We start from the raw sequence: 18,324 nt of genomic DNA on the forward strand, positions 1-18,324 counted from the left end.
TGGGAAGCCCAACGATATTACTTTCTGTATGAGTTTCAGTATCAGGAGAAACGGAGGAAAGGCATAAAGAAGTCCCTGAGGCCAATTGTGGACTAGAGCATCTCTGGGTATATGACCTGGAAGTGGAAGTAGTTGCTGCATTTGCTGTTGAAGGGGGTGGCAAAAAGATTGCAGCAAGGCTGTCCCCATTTGCGGAAGATAAGATCCGCAACTTCTTGATTCAAAGACCACTCGTGAGGCATGAGAATAGCTCTGCTGAGCCTGTCTGCTATGATGTTGGACCTCCCAGGGATGTGCGTCGCAATCAGAAAACATTGGGAAGAAATCGCCCACTGCCACAGTCTGAGTGCTTCTCGACACAGGGGGTAGGACCTGGTTCCGCCCTGCTTGTTGATGTACCACACCACTGACATGCTGTCTGTTTAATTGCAATGGTCCCAGAAGGAAGAGAGTCCTGGAGGGCTGCAATGCTAGGAGCACGGCTCTCATTTCTAGGACGTTTATGTGCAGATGGTACTCATGAGGCTGCCAAGTGCCTTGGACTGTCCTGCCCTGATAATGCCACCCCCCACCCTATCAGGCAGGCGTCTGTGGTCACTGTGGCTACCAAATGGGGCTGAGTGAAGGGTCTGCCCTGAGTCACTAGTGGGGAGACCATCCACCAGGAAAGGTGCTTTTTGCATGCTTCTGTAATCATGATCATGTGAGACATGGGCAGCTGTAGGAAAGACCACTGTGTGAACAGAAGCCACTGAAGGATCCTCATGTGAAAGTGGGCCAGTGGGATTAGAAGACTGGCTGCTGCCATGGAACCCAGAGTTTGAAGGATGAACCTCACCTGGATTCTTTTGCTCTGCATTAGAATTTGTACTTGTTGATGAATTGTAGACACCCTTTCTAGCGGTAGCCTTGCAGACATGTTTCTTGTGTCTAAGTCTGCTCCTATGTAGGTGATAGACTGACAGGGCAACAAGGCAGATTTTTCGAAGTTTATTGTAATGCCTAGCTGGCAGCAGATTGTGATTGTGTAGTCCCTGGCTTGTAGAAGTTGATGCCTGGTAGTAGCAGTGAGGAGCCAGTCGTCTAGATATGGAAACACCTGGAATCCTCAACGTCTCAGGTGAGCCGTGACCACTGCCATACATTTGGTGAACACCCTGGGGGCTGTGGTGAGACCAAAGGGCAGAGCTCTAAACTGGTAATGACTGGCTCCCAGCCGGAAGCGAAGAAATCTCCTGGAGTGCCTGTCCACCTTGATGTGGTAGTACGCGTCCTGAAGATCTACCGAGCACATCCAATTGTCCTGACCCAGAAAGGGTAGAATGGACTGTAGAGTGACCATCCGAAACTTTGTTCTTTGTACAGACCTGTTTAGTCTGCTGTGATCCAGAATCAGTCTCCAGTCATCTGTCTTTTTTTGTACCAAAAAGAACCTTGAGTAAGTTCCGGATCCATGCTGGTCTGCTGGGACTTCCTGGATGACTCTTTTTTTTCTAGCAGTTTTGAAACTTCTATTACTGCTTGGTCCTTCCAATTGGGTGGAACATCTGGATGGGATTTCCTTGATGGTAAGGGGGGTTGACAGAAGGGAATTTTGTAACCTCCGGATATAATGGACCGTACCCATCTGTCTCGTCTTAAATTTTGTCAGGCTTTTGGGTACAGTGAAAGTCTTCCCCCGACTGCCTCCAGAGGTGAGCAGGCGGGCAACCCTTCAGGGATGCTGAAAGGGCTTATCAGAGAAAGATTCTCTGTTGCCCTGGTTCTGCGGACTCCCTCTGCCACAAGGGCGGCGTCTGTCATTACTGTTTCCCCCTCTGCCCCAGGAGGAAAAATCACTACGTGTGTCAGGCAAGGCTCCCTGGGATTTTCAGAACCACATTTTGCCACTCTTCTGACCTTTAGGGTACGGTCTAGAAGGAGTGAAAAAATGGACTCCCACAGCAGAAAGAGTCTTGCCTTCTTGCTCACACCTAGTCAAAGTGTCTTTCACCTGTGGTCCAAAAAGAAAGGAACCATCAAAGGGGGTGTTGGTGAATGACACTCGAAAGGGTTCCGCAAAATTACACAGCTGCATCCATGCATGCCTCCTAAGGGCCACACCCATACCTGTGGCTCTACGCGCACCATCAGCTGTGTAGGAAATGAGCCTCATGGAGGAGTTAATTACAGAATTAAGCATCACCAGCTGGGAAGCTACTTTAGCTTGAGCCCCCTCAGCTGATGGATCTTGAAGGGTATCTCCGAGCTCTTTAAGGAGATCCCTCTGAAGCCGGGTAAAATTACATAAATAGTTCAGTGACCTCATAGAAAAGGTCGCTAAAGTGAACATTCGCTTCACGTATCTGTCCATCGTCCTAGACACCTTGTTAGGAAGATGGACAGATGAAGAGGTCTCCGCTAACTCTTTTTTGGTGGCTGCTGCTACCACCATGGCATCAACAGGAACACCTTTGGTAAGGAACTGCTTATCCTGGGGTGCTGTGATGAATTTGCCAGGTCTCCTCGGAGTTGGTTCCACTGTATCCGGAGCCGACCAAGCCTTTCGAGCCACCACTGGCATAAGTGGATCGAAAGGTGGAGAAACCCAGGAGGTGGAAGGTCGGGAACCGAACACATCCAGAAATACAGACTCATCCTCGGTAGGGACTTGGGGATTCCAGTTCCCCCTCTGCTTAAGCATTTCTAGGATGTCCGAGAAGGAAACCTCTTCAGAGGGGGATCTCAGGTACCCTTCCGAATCATCTAAGCCGGAATCAGAAGTGATAGACTCAGGGGAGTCAATGTGCTTCCTCTTGCACTTCTTCTTACGAGGGGGCTCCTCTGAATGATCAGGGGAGGCCTCTGAAGAAGAGAAAACATGCCCTGGAGTGCCAGTTCCCTACGCTTGGGGTCTGGAGGAGGAGGAGCAGAGATTGGCAAAGGCACTACAGCATCGAGAGAAGTGGACGGAGCCGACACCTGTTGAGGAGGGCTGGACAACATCTTGGCAAGTGCCTGCAACTTTAGCAACCTACTGACCACTCTCTCCACATCGTGATCCGACAGCCTACAGGATCGTGAGGAGTGAGAGGATCGGTGACCGCGCTCGCTCCGAAGCAACTGACACCGAGGAGCCGAAAGTACTGATTCAAGTGAAGGGGACCTCAGCCTCTTGTGGCTCTGCGAACGCTCCGAAGTTTCTGATGGAGCCGACGGGGAGATAGTCTTATCGGTGCCAGACGGAACTGAAGTAGAAGGTAGAGTCTGAACCGAGGACAGCTCCGAACTTGGAGCCAACGGCTTGGTAGATTTAGAAGATTTCAAAGGCTGAGAGCTCTTGGCCGGTGAATCCTGGGGTTTTAAAAGAACCCTAAGAATAAGCTTATTCTTACACTCCTGCAGGACTCTTGGACTAAAGGCATGGCAGATAGAACAAGAGTCCTGCAAGTGCACAGCGCCTAAACAATAGATGCAAGAAGTGTGCCCATCTGTCAGAGACATGTTCTGACAGCATGAGCCACACTTCTTGAATCCAGACACTTTGGATTCCTTTGACATCCTGAAAGAAGGAAACAACAAATACAGCAACAGCTACCAAAAGCAAAATACAGTCGACATAAAAAACACACTGTACTACAAGACTATAGCTAAAGGTTTTTTTTTTTTTTTTTTTTAATAGGAAAGCCTCTAACTTAAACGGCCAGCCTATGAAAGAAAGGTAGAAGGAAAGCCTCTAACCTAAACGGCTAACCTGACAAGAGGAGGATAGGGGGGAAGGGTGGGGGAGAACTCTCTAAGTTAAACGAGTTCTCAGGGAAAAGAAGGGATACTACAACTAAACACTAGCTATCACAAGAAACAAGACTAATCGTTAACAATAAAACACTGAAAATGTAGAAATCTAGAGTAATAAAGTTGTAGAAAAAAAACTTTATACGAGCCTGAGCCAGGAAAACGACACCTCGCAGCTGAAGTGGCAAATGAGATCTGGGTAGCTATCGCTAGGCATCATGGGATAAGGGATAGCCTCGAGCCAGTAAACAGCTCTCGAGCTATAGAAAATGGCCGAGTCAGAGCCGAGGATCGGCTCTGATCCCAACCAGCAAGAACGAAGGCGAGACAGACAACTTAACATCATTGGTTCTTTTAGCCTCTTCTAATCCTTCCAAAAGTCAAAAAGGATTTGCGGCTGGAGGGAGGGAAGTTCAGGAAGAATAAATAAAGGACAACCAAGATGGAATGTTATGGTGAGTACTTAACTTTTTTATCTGATTTTGTCCTTTTTATTCATTCCTCAACTGTTGAGACAGTCCCCAGCTACCTAAATTCCAAGAGGACTTTTGGGAAGGATATTCCTGAGCACTGCTGAGATGAAGGCAACTCTTCCCCTGAAGACCAGGTCCAATTTGGAATGAGTAATAAAGGTATGAGGGTTAGCCCAAGTTGCACAAATATCCATGGAAGATCTGGATAATAATAATAATAATAAAGAAGTTGCCATAGACCTGATGGAATGAGCTTTTAGAAGGTTTCGCAAAAACAAACCCAGTTTTTTTGCAAACAAATGAAATACAATCAGTTAACCATTTGGCTAAAGTTACTTCAGTAACTGGTGTGCCTAATTCTGAATCTGAAAAGGAGACAAATAATTGATATGATTTTCCTGATTTTTTTTGTCATATGCAGATAAAGGTGCAACTGTTTGTGAACATCTAAAAGGTGCAACATATACTCTCCTTTGTTTGAAAATTTTGGAAGGAAAAGTGGAAGGCTGATAGTTTGATTAATACTACATTCTGATATCACCTTAGGAAAGAACAATGAATTGGCTCGTAAGGATACCATGTCCTTATGAAAAATCAATTAAGAAGGTTTAGAAGATAAGGCTTGAAGTTCTGTCCCTCTTCTAGCAGATGTAATGGCCACTAAAAAGACAGTCTTCCAGGCTAAAAATTTTAGTTCACGCTTGGCTGATGGTTCAAATGCAGAGTGGGCCAAAGATTGTAAAACCAAATTCAAATCCCATGAAGGAGTGGGATCTTTAAAAGGGGATCTAAGAAAAAAGGTTCCCCTTTTAATGCCTTATAAAGTTTGGAAGAAGCTAAAGATGAATAGTTTACTCCAATGTGAAAATTAGAAACGTAGCTAATTGTACTTTAATAGTTGAAGAAGTAGCACCTTTGTTAAAAAATTGTAGCTAAAAACTCAAGAGCTTTAAGTAATGGTGCAGAAAAAGGGTGTCATTCTGCTGCACCCACATAACAAACCTTTCCATCTACTTCTGTAAATTTTTCTTGTTGAAGTTTTGTGGGAGGATACAAGAATGGGGCAGACAAAGGAGGACAGCCTGGGCCATCTTGCTATCAACGGAAGTGGAGAAACCATGCAGTCACTTTCAGGCCTACAATGTCCGGGTGCATCATGTCTGTTGGATGAGACAGGAGATCTGTAAATGGATCTACAATCCATAGTAAGTGAAGCAGATGAGGCCAAAGAAAGGGGAACCAAATCTGACAAAGCCAATAAGAAGCAATGAGGATGACTGTGCTCTTCAAATGATATGCTTTCTTAAGGAATTTATTTAATTTATCAATTTATTTATTTTATTTATTTGTTATTTGTTGACAGGGAAAGTCTGACTATGACAGAGCCTATTTTCAGCACAGACCCAGGGAGAAACACTCCAGATGCATGTCTTTGAAATGTGGGTGGAAACAGTAGCACCCACAGGAAACCTAAATGAATGCAGGGAGGACATGCAGACTCTGCACAGAGGGCACCCCAGCCAAGAACTGAACCGGGAAACATCTTGCTGTGTCACAACAGCGTTAACTGCTGCTCCACTGCACCACTCAATTTGGGGTTTAGAGGTACTGGGAGAAGGCATAAAGGAGACTGGGTGACCAACTGTGGAGAAGAGCGGCTCTCTGTTATTCCCCTGATGGGGGGACCAGGGCAAAGAACCTGCTGCGCTTGTTGAGGGGATATGCAAAGAGACTGCAGCAAGGTCGGCCCCATCAACGGAATATCTTTTCCGCCACTTTCATGTTGAGTGACCATGTGTGAGGCATTACAACGGACCTGCTTAATTTGTCTGCCATCATGCTGGATTTCCTTGGAATGCACATTATCAGAAATTGCCTGGAAGAGCTCATCCACTGCCACACACTCAAAGCTTCTCAATGCAGGGGATTTGGTTCCTCCTTGTTTGTTGATGTATCAGACCACTGACATATTGTCTGTCTGAACTGCAATGATCCTGGAGGGGAGAGTGTCTTGGAAGGCCTGCAATGCAAGGAGGACTGCTCCCATTTCTAGGACATAGATATGCATATTTGCCTGTTTGGAGGACCATATGCCTTGGACTGTCTTTGTCAAGAAGTGCCCACCCACCCAATCTGGGAAGCATCCATGGTGACTGTGGCCTCGGGCTGAGAGAAAGTGAAGGGATGACCTTGCATTATCTGATCAGAGAAAAATGAGGTAATTTTTGCATGCCTGAATTATCTTGATCTGGGTGGATAAGTGTTGCTGAAGAATAGACCATTGAGTTGCTACGGTCCACTGAAGAATTCTCATGTGGTATCTTGCTAAATGAACCAAAACTATCACAGCAGACATTGACTCCAATGCTTGAAGGATCAATAGAGCTGAAAGAGAGGAATTTTAAATGATCTTTTTGACCTGGAATCGTATGGTTTGTACCCTTGGTAAAGAAAGGAAGGCTGTTAAAGATTCAGTGATGAACAAAGCTCTGATGAACTCTAATGTCAGAGTTGCTTCTAGTTTAGATTTGCTGTGATTTATGGCAATCCACAAGTGAGAGCATGAATGGAGTACATAATCTCTTGCTTTGATCAGCTGAAGCCTAGTCAGAGCAGTTATCAGCTAGGTGTCCAAGTAAGGAAACACCCGGAACCCCTGCAGTCTCAACTGAGCTGCCACTACTGGCGTGCATTTGGTAAACAACCTGGTAGCTGTGGTGAGATCAAAGAGTGGGGCTCTAAGTTAGTAATGATTGGCTCCCAGCCAGAAGCATAAGTACCTTTTGGACCGACTGTTCATTTTTATAAGATAGTATGCATCCTGAAGATCTACTAAGCACATCAAGTCATCTTTGTGCAGAAAGGGCAGAATGGACTGAACTGAGACCATTCAGAACATGGTGTATCGAACAGACTTATTCAGATTGTGGAGATCCAAACTGGTCTCCAGTCTTGTTTTCTTTGGCACTAAAAAGAATCTTGAGTAAGTTCCAGACTCTTTCTGGTATGGGGGGACCTGTTGAATTACTTTTTTCTAGCAGCTTTTTTTTTTTTAGTTCGAGTGCCGCTGCTTTCCTCTGACTGGGTGGAACACTGTTTTGGTGGGGAGGGTATTATCTGGAAATAATACTCTGCACTCATGAATCTTTTGTAATCTCCAGCCAGGCTCTCTGGTGCAGGTATAAATAATCTGTGACTGCCTCCAGAGGTAGACAATCTAGCCTTCTTTCAGGAGCGGTGGTAGGATCTGTCACAGAAAATGTCTCTGGACCCTTGGTTTTGTGGGCCTCCTCTGCCACGCGGGCAGCATCTTCTGTTAGAATTCACCTCCTCTGCACCTGGGGGAACCATCTCTACGTGAATCTTGGAAGGGACCCTAGGACTTTCTGAACCACATTTTTGACCACCTTATTGATTCCTAGAAAAGGTCCTTTGTGGAGTCAAAAAATGCACACTCATAGCAGACAGGGTCTTACCATCCTGCTCACATTGGATAATGTGTCTTTAACCTTGGGAGCCAAAAAAGAACTTCCATCAAAGGGGGCATTGATGAAGTAAGACTTGAAATTCTCAGCAAAATTACACAGGTACTTCCAGGCATGCCTCCTAATGGATATGCCTGAACTTACTGCCCTTGAGGTACTCTCAAGCTGCATGTGAGATGAGCCTCAAGGACAAATTTGAAATGTACTATAGGATAGCCAACTGTGAGGCAATCAAACTCTCTGCCTTAGAAGTAAATATCCCAGAGAGGAATTTGGTGAGTTCTTTAATCAAATCCCTCTGGGGTCTTGTGAAGTCTGCCAAATAATTTAGCTACTGAAGTACTAAGGTCACTGATGCATATACAGACTTCCCAAATATGGCCAGTGCCCTAGATTCCCTGTTAGGGGGATGAACAGAGCAACTTTGTATTGTTAGTTTTTTTTTTGTGGCCACAGCTATGACCATGGTATCAAATGGTACTTCTTTGCTCCATAATTTCCTATCCTTGGGTGGTGCTGTATCCTGTCTGGCTCAATGGAATCGAGTTCCTTCCAAGCCTGTTGAGAGATCAAATCAATGAGCCCACTGGTTAGTAGAGTCACCCAGGAGGTAGATGGGCTAGCCCCAAAGGCTTACAGGAATACTGATTCCTCTTGGGAAGAGTTGTCAGTTGACCAAACACTCCTTTGCTTAGGGTTCTCTGTGTCTCTAAGTGAGACTTCATCATCAGGTGTTGATCTTGGGGACCCTTCCCCCTCATCAAAATTAATATCCTCCATGACAGATTCTTGAATAGAGCCTAAGTGCCTCCTTTTGCACTTTCTTTTCCTCGGGACTTCTTTGGCAGGACGTTCCAGAGAAGTATAGGAAGATATCGATATACCCTTGGGTATCCTGGAGACTTTGAGCTGGCTGTCCCTGTGGAGCAGAATGTTGAGGCTCAAGACACAAAGACAACTGGGTCTGGGAAGTAGGAGCCGAAAAAGCTGGATAAGTCCTTTCTCTTGCAGCAGAGAAAACTCTCTCCACTACCTCAAAAGTAGAATGCCTCAGAGAGAAAGAAGAGAAAGAAACAGCTCTGAGAAGACATACTGTTAAGAAAATGGAAATACTGTCATCTGTGTTAGCATGTCTTAAACTGGGACACATTGCTCTGAAGTGTGTAATAAGGAGGTAAATTTGGGGTGGGCAAAAGTATATAGTCCAGTTCCAGGAAAACAGAGCATGTTCCTGTTGTGCTTTTAGGGGAAAATTGTGGAATACTACTTTTGTTTAAGTGACAGTCTCATACTGGAGTCAGTAGCGAGGACTGAAGCTCCTTAGTCATTGATGCAGGATAGTAAGGGATGTCATTTAATTGTTGGCAGTCAGGTGGGACATAGGCAGATGTCACACATGCTTCCAAACCATCGGCTCCTTCTGACCTGAAGGCAAACCACTCAAAGCAGGGATCAGAGCTGAGCTGTCTAGAGCCGAAGCTCCTGGGGGCAGAGACAGCTGAGACAATCTCAGAGTAGACTCATGCACACTGGATCTGGTAACATGCACACTGGATGTGGTAACAATGCTACAGCTCCGAGAGTCATTAGGTCCAGACATGCTCAAAGACGGTCCACTCACAGACAGCATATGCATGCAAGATACAAGGATCTTCGGATCTGACATGGACGGCTCCAGGATTCTCGGATCTAACTGCTCCAAAACCAAAGGTTGGATCAGAGGAGGAAATAAAATAGGTGGGGTAGTACTGATGAAGATCTCCAGACCCAATGGGGTAGGAGCCAAGAGACCCCCCATATGAATTTGTGTCAAGAGGAATTTCCCAACCATCCTATCTACATCTGCTTTGGCCGGACATCTGGAGGACTGAAAATAGGAAGCAATAGATTATGTCCTAAAAGTGGTGACCTCTTTCCAGGTAAGGAGATAGGAAGAAATTGGATCCAGAGTCAGAGGAGGCCAGATCCGAGGTGACCTATACTTGTGTCTTTTCGGACCTGAGGGGGTCAAAGCCCATGTCATAGATTTTGGATCTGAGACAGTCGGGCCAGAGGGTTTTGTCTTTGCATTTGAAGGAATCTGATCAGATAGTTTTAGATATTTTAATAGGTGGTTCCAAGCTCTGAGCAGAAGAACCCAAAGGATCCAAAGGATGCTTTTTGGCTACTTTTTTAATCAACTTTCTTACAGGGTTGAGCCTCAGATGATGCATTAGAGGATGTTAAGGGTAGTAATCCTATCAAATTCAGTTTATTCCTATGACAATAAGGGCTCTAGGATTAAAGGCCTTACATATATTGTATGCAGAATCCAAATGAGCTGGTCCTAATCAATAAACACACAGGCTGTATGCATCTCATAAAGGAATCTTATGGCTACACACCATGCATTTTTAAAACCTGAGGGTTTCTCAGCCATATCTAACAGTAAGAGGTTAGTATAATTTCTAGATGGTTAGAAAAGGGGAAAAAAAGAAATATTACAAGCAATGGTAATTTAAATATCTACCTCAATGGTATAAGGGACAAATAAAAAGGAAAATACCAACTATGGTATACAGAGAATACACTAAAAAGTGTATTAACAGCAACAGAGGATTTAATTCAATAAAAAAGGATAGATATATAAATTCTAATTTTACTCACATAAACTAGCTACAGCTTGAGAGCTAACAGCAATCACATCCGAACTTGAAGGCAGCAAATGTGATATGAGGTATGGCAGAGACTAGTGCATTACGGGAAATTGAGGATCTCAAGAGTTTCAGTGTTCCACAAGCTGTTAAAAGTGGCCAAGTCAGATCTGAACCCAACAGCTGAGGAACGAATGAAAATAACACCAGATCTGTACATTAGAAGTAAACATTTTAAAATTATTTTAAACTGCATATCCTACTGTTGTTTCCCTTTTATTTGAAACCATTACAAATACATTTTCCTCACTTCTGTCCAATGCTCCAACATACTCCAGAAGTCCAAATACTTTACAGTATCTGCAGCACAATTTATATCTCTCAAATAACCAACCTGGCTATACCTCAAAAGCTCCCCCATATCCCGCACACAGTTATAATATGGCTATACCTTAAAAATCCCTCTCACATTTACAATATTTGATACACGCCTTCCATTTGCAAACTGTAACTAGAAGAAAGTCAATGAAATGGAGCAATACTCCAGTTATCCTTAAAAAAAGGCACATGTACTCAAGGTTTTGTATAGGTTCCTCTACATGGTCCACTTCAAAATCTTCAAAGAAAGTTTGTATAGTTGCATGGGGAAATATGCCTGTAGTAGCTAAATACCAATATCCACTGAAACCAAATCATAATAAATTGACAAAGTAACTATTTCAAAAAGACAGTTATAACTGGCTGAGTGACAGAACCCACAGGGTCAGAGCTGCTGGCGCCATGTCAGACTCAAAGCCTGTCACAAGTGGTGTCCCACAGGGCTCAGTCCTGGGCCCACTCTTGTTTGGCATCTACTTTTCCGAAGTACAAGCAAACACAGGAGGGTATATGCCAGACAAAGTTTGCAGATGACTGCAAACGCCATAGTAGAAAAACACTAATATCTGACACAGATATCCTTCAGAAGGGTCTACAGAACGCGGATAACTGGTGCCAGAGCCACGCCTAAGTTAAATGCCAAAAATGATAGTCATACCCTTCGAAACAAGGTTACCCTAGCTACCAAATAGGTGGCAATCACTGAGCACAGAAGAAGTTATCAGGGACCTGGGGACCCAGGTTGATAGTAGTCTGTCATTCACACCCATGTAGCTAAAGTAGTTAGGAAGACCTTCTACATTGCCCACCTTATCATGAAAGGATTCTCATCTAGATCAAGGGAGGTCATGTCTCCCTTTACTCATCACTCATCAGACCAATGATTGAGCAACGTCCTCCATCTTGAATATCTGATCCTGACACTTGCGCAGCAGCTGGAGAGGACAAAGAAAGTTCCTCACCAAAGGATAAAGGGTCTCAAAATCTGTCTTATGCCCTCGAACTGAGCAGAACCCAGCTCTGGCCCGGGTCGCCATCACGTTTCAGGAGGTGACCTTTGCCTAACACGGTGCGCTGTCAAACCCAGATTTGATGAATATGCTTCACCTCAAAAACTTAGATGCTGCCCGACTGAAGAACTCCAGCTCTATTCAGTATTCAGTCGCTACCGCTTGCTCGAGGTGAGACCTTGCTCAACATACAAGGCTGATGTCCAGATTTATGAAATGGGTGCTTCACCTCAAAAATCTAGATCCATCAGAGCCACAAGGGAGACTTAACCTTGACACGGCTATTATTAGACATGCTGAGGAGGATTCATCACCCAAAGACTCCCCCATGCTGTGGAACAAAACCTGCACATGTGAGGCAGAGCATTCGCTGGCCTGTTCCAAGAGAACGGACCAATGGATGGGAGATCGAGATATACCCCCAGGGATTACCTCAAGGGACGAACCTTGACACGAAGCATGGAATAGGACATGCTGAGATATAGATTCAACGAAAGACTCCCATGCTGTGGAACAAAACCCTGCACATGGGAGGCAGAGCACTCGCTGGCCTTGTTCAAGAGAAAATCTTGACCAACGGATGGGAGATCGCAGATATACTCCCCAGGATTACCTCTCAGTGTCACTGCTCGACAGAGGCACAGAAAAGGTATAGTTCCTTATACTAAAGGGGTGGCCTAAAGCCACAAAACGATGGGCTAGGCTTGTAAATGCCCTCGGGCAGATAGCCTAGTATGAACCTATGAACCTATGAACCTATGAACTACATTATAAATGGGCATTATTGCCATTATTTGAAGGGGAAAGAGTTGATTTGTCTTTCTGAATTCATGTACTCTTCTGGTACAGAACTAAGCTGGCTGTGGAGATCTAATATATGCAAAAGACACTCATCATTTAACAGCTGACTGGATAAAACAGTGGTAGACTAGTCTAGATCCACTAATTTAGCAGCATTGCAGATGCAACCTTTGGCAAGACAAATGAATAAATTTCAAAGGACACCTTTTCACTGTTAAAAAAAAGTGTACATGCTTCTTCCTAAAGTAGCAGCTACTAGAAACACTATTTTAAAACCACTTTCAGTCTTCTGCCAGCCAACCATTTAGCCAACTGCAGCATTCTTGCCCATGCACTGTCCAACACTGTGAGGGCTGTAGCAGCCCTCAACTCAGTAAGTGCTCCAAGGGAGTAGTGAAAACTGACCCTTGTGTAGAGATGTCCTTTGTTTACATGCATGGTGTAACCCTTCAGACAACCTTGCTTCACTTGCAGGTGGACAGCTCCCATCAATTTCTTTTGTTGCTACTAAGGACTCATTAACGACAGGAAACGCCTAGCTACATGGTACTCATCAAACCTCCAAGGAAAGGTAAGCAGGCATTTCCTCTTTGTTCCTCCCCCATTCTGGCCAGTTCTTCCAGGAGCTGGGCCATAATTCAAGCCAGAGCTGGCTGGTTGCAGTCAAAGGAGCAGTCTTCTTTACTATGAAGTCAGGCAAGTACAAAAATGTGTCCTTCAGATGAGATGTTAAGCAGTGGTCCCATCTGCTTGAGCTGGTGGTAGCTCAGGTGGATAGGTAAAACCCATGTCAGCTACAAAAACAAGTGGGGGAAGTTTCCCGATGTCCTGTCAAAATTTTACCTAGTGACAGATATACCAACTTGGGTCTCCCCTGAAAAGAGACCACCCGCCTTGTGGGATTACATTGTTCAACAAAGCATGAAAAAATAAATTAAAAAGTAAATAAATAAAAATAAATAAACAAGCAAACTAAATAAACAGATAAATGTAGGTATTCATCTTCTGCTGCGTCTGCTGGTTCATAAAGATGACAAATCCTTTCCAGCATGAAATTTAACTCTTATATATGCCTTCTTGGTGCATTTAAGTGCAGGATCCCTTTAAGGAATGCCTTGACTGATGCATTTGCTGAGTAGATGGATAAGCTAGGCCATAAAGAAACTGCAATAACATGCCATTAAATGGAAAGATATGCAAAGTTTGACAAGAATGAGAAGTTATGTACCTACCATAACGTTCCATGTTAGTTGTCATCTTCCCGCCTTCTTTCTTGCTGGATGGGTTCGGAGCCGATCCTCGGCTCCGACTTGGCTTATGCCAAAGCTCGAGAGCTATTTTTACCGGCTCGAGGTAACCCTGTATCCCACAATGCTAGGCGCTAACTATCCAGATCTCGTTTGATAGCTAACACTATAGCAGTTTTTCCCCCAGAACAAAGGAGAGAATGGCATACTTGTGTAGGTAAGCCATCCCAAGAAAAGGATAACCACTGGAGACCATATTGGGAGAAAGGCAAGGCTCCTTAGGATCCTAACGGTCTGTCCAGGCTAGGGGGTTGGAGGGCGGGACGCAAGAAAGAAGGTGAGAAGAAGACAACTAACATGGAACGTTATGGTAGGTACATAACTTCTCAATGTTAAGTTGTCAATCTCGCCTTCATTCTTGCTGGATGGGACCGCGTCCCTAGCACCTTAAACCTGGGTGGCTCATTGGAACAGACTCTTGAGGACTGTGGCACCAAAGTTAGCTTGGCTTCTGGATGCCATGTCCAATTTGTAATGAGAAATAAAGGTATGGGGAGAGGCCCATGTGGCTGCCGCACAAATTGAATCTAAGAGCAACCTGTCCTGAAAGGCTATAGACGTAGCTAAGGCTCTAGTTGAATGGGCTCTAGGTCTTGAAGGAAGCTTTTGACGCCTCAGTTCATAGATGAAAGTGATGACAGAGGCCAACCATCTAGAAAGGGTTACTTTGGAAACTGGAAGGCCTTTCTTCCCTCCAGCATAAGATAGGAAGAGCTGGTCAGATTTCCTAATTTTCTTGGTTCTATCCAAGTAGTAACGGAGTTGGCGATGAACATCCAAGAAATGCAACTTTTGTTCCGCTCTGTCAGAGTAATTAGGGAAGAAAACTGGGAGATCGATAGTCTGGTTTAGATTTGCCTCAGAAGATATCTTGGGTAAAAAGAGGGGTTTGTTCTGAGGGACACTATCTTTATGGAAAACAAGATAAGGAGGATGAATGCAAAGGGCGTGAAGTTCTGAGACTCTCCTCGCAGAGGTTATGGCTACTAGAAACAAACTTTTCCATGAGAGTAACTTCAAGGAACAGGAAGCCGCAGGTTCAAAGGGAGGGAGAATCAAGGAGGTTAAAACTAGATTCAAATCCCACTGCGGTGGGGGATGTCTAACCGGGGGCTTGAGTAAAAAGATACCTTTGAGGAATGCTTTACAAAGTTTATGAGACATAATGGAGGAGTCTGCCAAGCCAACATGAAAATTTGAAATGGCCGCCACTGACTCTGATAGTGGAGGAAGAAGAACCCGAATGAAAGAGTTCGCCAAAAAATCTAAGACCGATTGGATAGGAGCCACAAATGGGTCTATGTTCCTAGATTTTGCCCAGAAGGAAAAAAGTTTCCATTTGCTGGCATAAATCCTCCTGGTAGAAGATTTGTGAGAAGCTAAAATGATGTCACGTGCATCAATGGGAGATAAAGGGAAACCTGGCTAAGGTTGGAAGTGGAGCAACCAAGCTGTGAGGTTGAGAGAGGGGAGAGATTGGTGCAGCTTGCCCGACTGATGGGTCAAGAGATCTGGAACTGGGTCCAGATTCCAGAGCTGCTCCAAGAGGTAATGGTGCAGGAACAGAAACCCTATTTGTCGAGGCCAGTACGGAGCAATGAGGATCATTATGGATCTCAAGGCGGTAGCTTTCTGAATCAACTGAGTGATTAATGGAAAGGGGGGAAAGGCGTACAGGAGACCCCGGGGCCAATCGTGGACTAGAGCGTCTCTGGGAGGGTGGCCGGGAAGAGGGAATAGAGTGAAAAATTCGTGGCATTTGCTGTTCTGGGGTGAAGCGAAAAGATCGCAGCAAGGCTGACCCCATTTTTAGAAAATATCTTCCACTACTGACTGCTTGAGAGACCACTCATGTGGCATGAGAATGGCTCTGCTCAGCCTGTCCACTATGACGTTGGACTTCCCGGGGATATGCGTTGCTATCAGAAACCATTGAGAGGAGATCGCCCACTGCCAAAGTCTGAGTGCTTCTCGACATAAGGGAAAGGACTTGGTTCCGCCCTGCTTGTTGATGTACCACACTACGGACATATTGTCCGTCTGAACTGCAATCGTCCTGATGGGAAGAGAGTCCTGAAGGGCTTGCAATGCTAAAAGAACTGCTCTCATCTCTAGGACATTGATGTGCAGGTGGCACTCGAAAGGTTGCCAAGTGCCCTGGACCATCCTGCCCTGAAAATGCCCCCCCCCCACCTGATCAGGGAGGCATCCGTTGTCACTGTAGCAACCGGCGGAGGGAGAACGAAGGGTCTGCCCTGAGGCACTTGAAGGGAGACCATCCACCAAGACAGGTGTTTCTTGCATGATTGGGTTATCAAAATGTAGTGCGACATCGGGAGCTGCTGGAAGGACCACTGAGAGAAGCGCATCCATTGCAGGAGTCGCATGTGGAATCAAGCTAAGGGAAGTAATGTAATGGCAGCCGCCATGAGACCTAGAGTCTTCAGTACAAACTTGGCCTGAATTTTGTTGTTCTGAAGCAGGATATGAACATGTTCGCGAATATCTGCGATTCTTTGAGCAGTCAGTTTTGCAGAGAGTTCGACTGTCTAATATGGCGCCTATGAAGGTAATAGACTGACAAGGCGACAAGGCAGACTTTTCGAAGTTTATGGAGATACCTAGCTCTTCGCAAATCTGAATGGTGTAATCTCTGGATTGAATAAGTTGACGCCTGGTGGTGGCAGTAAGGAGCCAGTCGTCTAGATATGGAAACACCTGGAATCCTTGACGCCTCAGATGAGCCGTAACCACTGCCATGCATTTGGTGAACACTCGGAGGGCTGTAGCGAGACCAAAGGGCAGGGCCCTGAACTGGTAGTGACGGACTCCCAGCCGGAAGCAGAGAAACCTTCTGGAGTGTCTGTGCATTTTAATGTGGTAGTATACATCCTGAAGGTCTATAGAGCACATCCAATGGTCCTGACCCAAAAAGGGTAGAATGGACTGTAGCGTGACCATCCGGAACTTCGTTCTTTGGACAGACTTGTTCAGTCTGCTGAGATCCAAAATTGGTCTCCAGTCCCCTGTCTTTTTTGGTACTAAAAAGAACTTGGAGGAGATTCCGGATCCTTGCTGGTCTGCTGGGACTGGCTGGTTGGCCCTTTTTCTTAGCAGTTTTGAGATATCTTAATACTGCTTGTTCCCTTAGACCGGGTGGAACATCTGGAAGTGGCCTGTTTGGCTGTTTTGGGGTGTGGACCAAGGGAATTTTGTAACCCTTGGATATGATCGACCGAACCCATGTGTCTTCGGTAAGGGAAAGCCAGGCTTTTGGGTACAGTGATACCTTCCCCCGACTGCCTCCGAAGGTGGACAGTCGGGAAGCTTCTCAGGGATGCTGGAAGGGTTGGCCAGAGACAGCTTCTCTGCTACCCTGATTCTGCAGACCCCCTCTGCCCCTGGGGCGGCGTCTATTGTTGTTTCCCTCTCTGCCTCTAGGGGGGAACTCGCCTCGTGCATCCGGCGCAACTCCCTGTGGTTTGCGGAACCACATTTTTCCACCCTTCTGACCTTGGGGTATGGTCTGGATGGGGTGGAAAAATGGACTCCCACGGCAGAGAGTCTTGCCGTCTTGTTCGCATCTGGTCAAAGTATCCTTCACCTGAGGTCCAAACAACGCCGAGCCATCAAAGGGAGAACTGGTGAAGGACGCCTTGAAGGGGTCAGCAAAGTTACAAAGCCGCATCCAGGCATGCCGTCTTAAGGCCACACCTGTGCCTGCAGCCCTACTCGCCCCATTGGCCGCATACGAAATAAGCCGCATGGAGGAGTTAACAATTGAGTTTAGGGTTGCCAGCTGGGAGTTAATTTTGTCCTGAGACCCCGCAGCTGTTGGATCCTGTAGTGTGTCACCCATTTCTTTGAGCAAGTCTCGTTGTAGATGGGTGAAATGACATAAGTAATTCAGCGACCGCATGGTAAAGGTCACTGAAGAAAAACATTCTTGCTTGCCGTACCTATCCATGGTCCTAGATTCCTTATTAGGAGGATGGATAGGTACTGAAGGATCAGCCAATTCCTTCTTAGTGACTGCCGCCACCACCATGGCATCAACAGGGACACCCTTAGTCCAAAACTGTTTATCAGCAGGGGCTGTGATAAATTTTGAAGGCCTCCGCGGGGTTGGTTCCACAGAGTCAGGGGCTGTCCAAGCCTTCCTGGCCACCACTTCCATAAGGGGGTCAAAGGGCGGAGACACCCAGGAGGTGGAAGGGCGAGAACCAAACGCCTCTAGGTAGACCGACTCATCCTCGGAAGGGTTGAGGGTAGACCAGTTCCCCCTCTGCTTGAGGATCTCAAGGATGTCAGAGAAGGAGACATCCTCAGAGGAGGATCTTGGGGACCCCTCCGACTCATCCAAGTTGGCATCAGACGTGACGGACTCAGGGGAGTCCAGATGCTTCCTCTTCCAAGGGGGCTCCCCCTGACGGATCAGGGGAGGCCTCAGAAGAGGAGTCCAA

At 45.8% G+C, this 18,324-nt stretch overlaps 1 protein-coding gene across 1 annotated transcript in view; it reads left to right on the plus strand.

Annotated features, from left to right (window-relative positions):
* The window catches only part of CASP9 (caspase 9), a 785,542-nt gene that overhangs the window by 362,932 nt on the left and 404,286 nt on the right, over window positions 1-18,324 (plus strand). The window contains exon 5 of the mRNA XM_044060440.1: window positions 16,342-16,430. Within this exon, the coding sequence (XP_043916375.1) occupies window positions 16,342-16,430 (89 nt within the window). The remainder of the gene's footprint in view (window positions 1-16,341; window positions 16,431-18,324) is intronic.

This window comes from Protopterus annectens, chromosome 2.part0 (genome assembly GCF_019279795.1).
Source record: "Protopterus annectens isolate FY-2018-M chromosome 2.part0, PAN1.0, whole genome shotgun sequence".
NCBI classification, from domain to species: Eukaryota; Metazoa; Chordata; order Ceratodontiformes; family Protopteridae; genus Protopterus; species Protopterus annectens.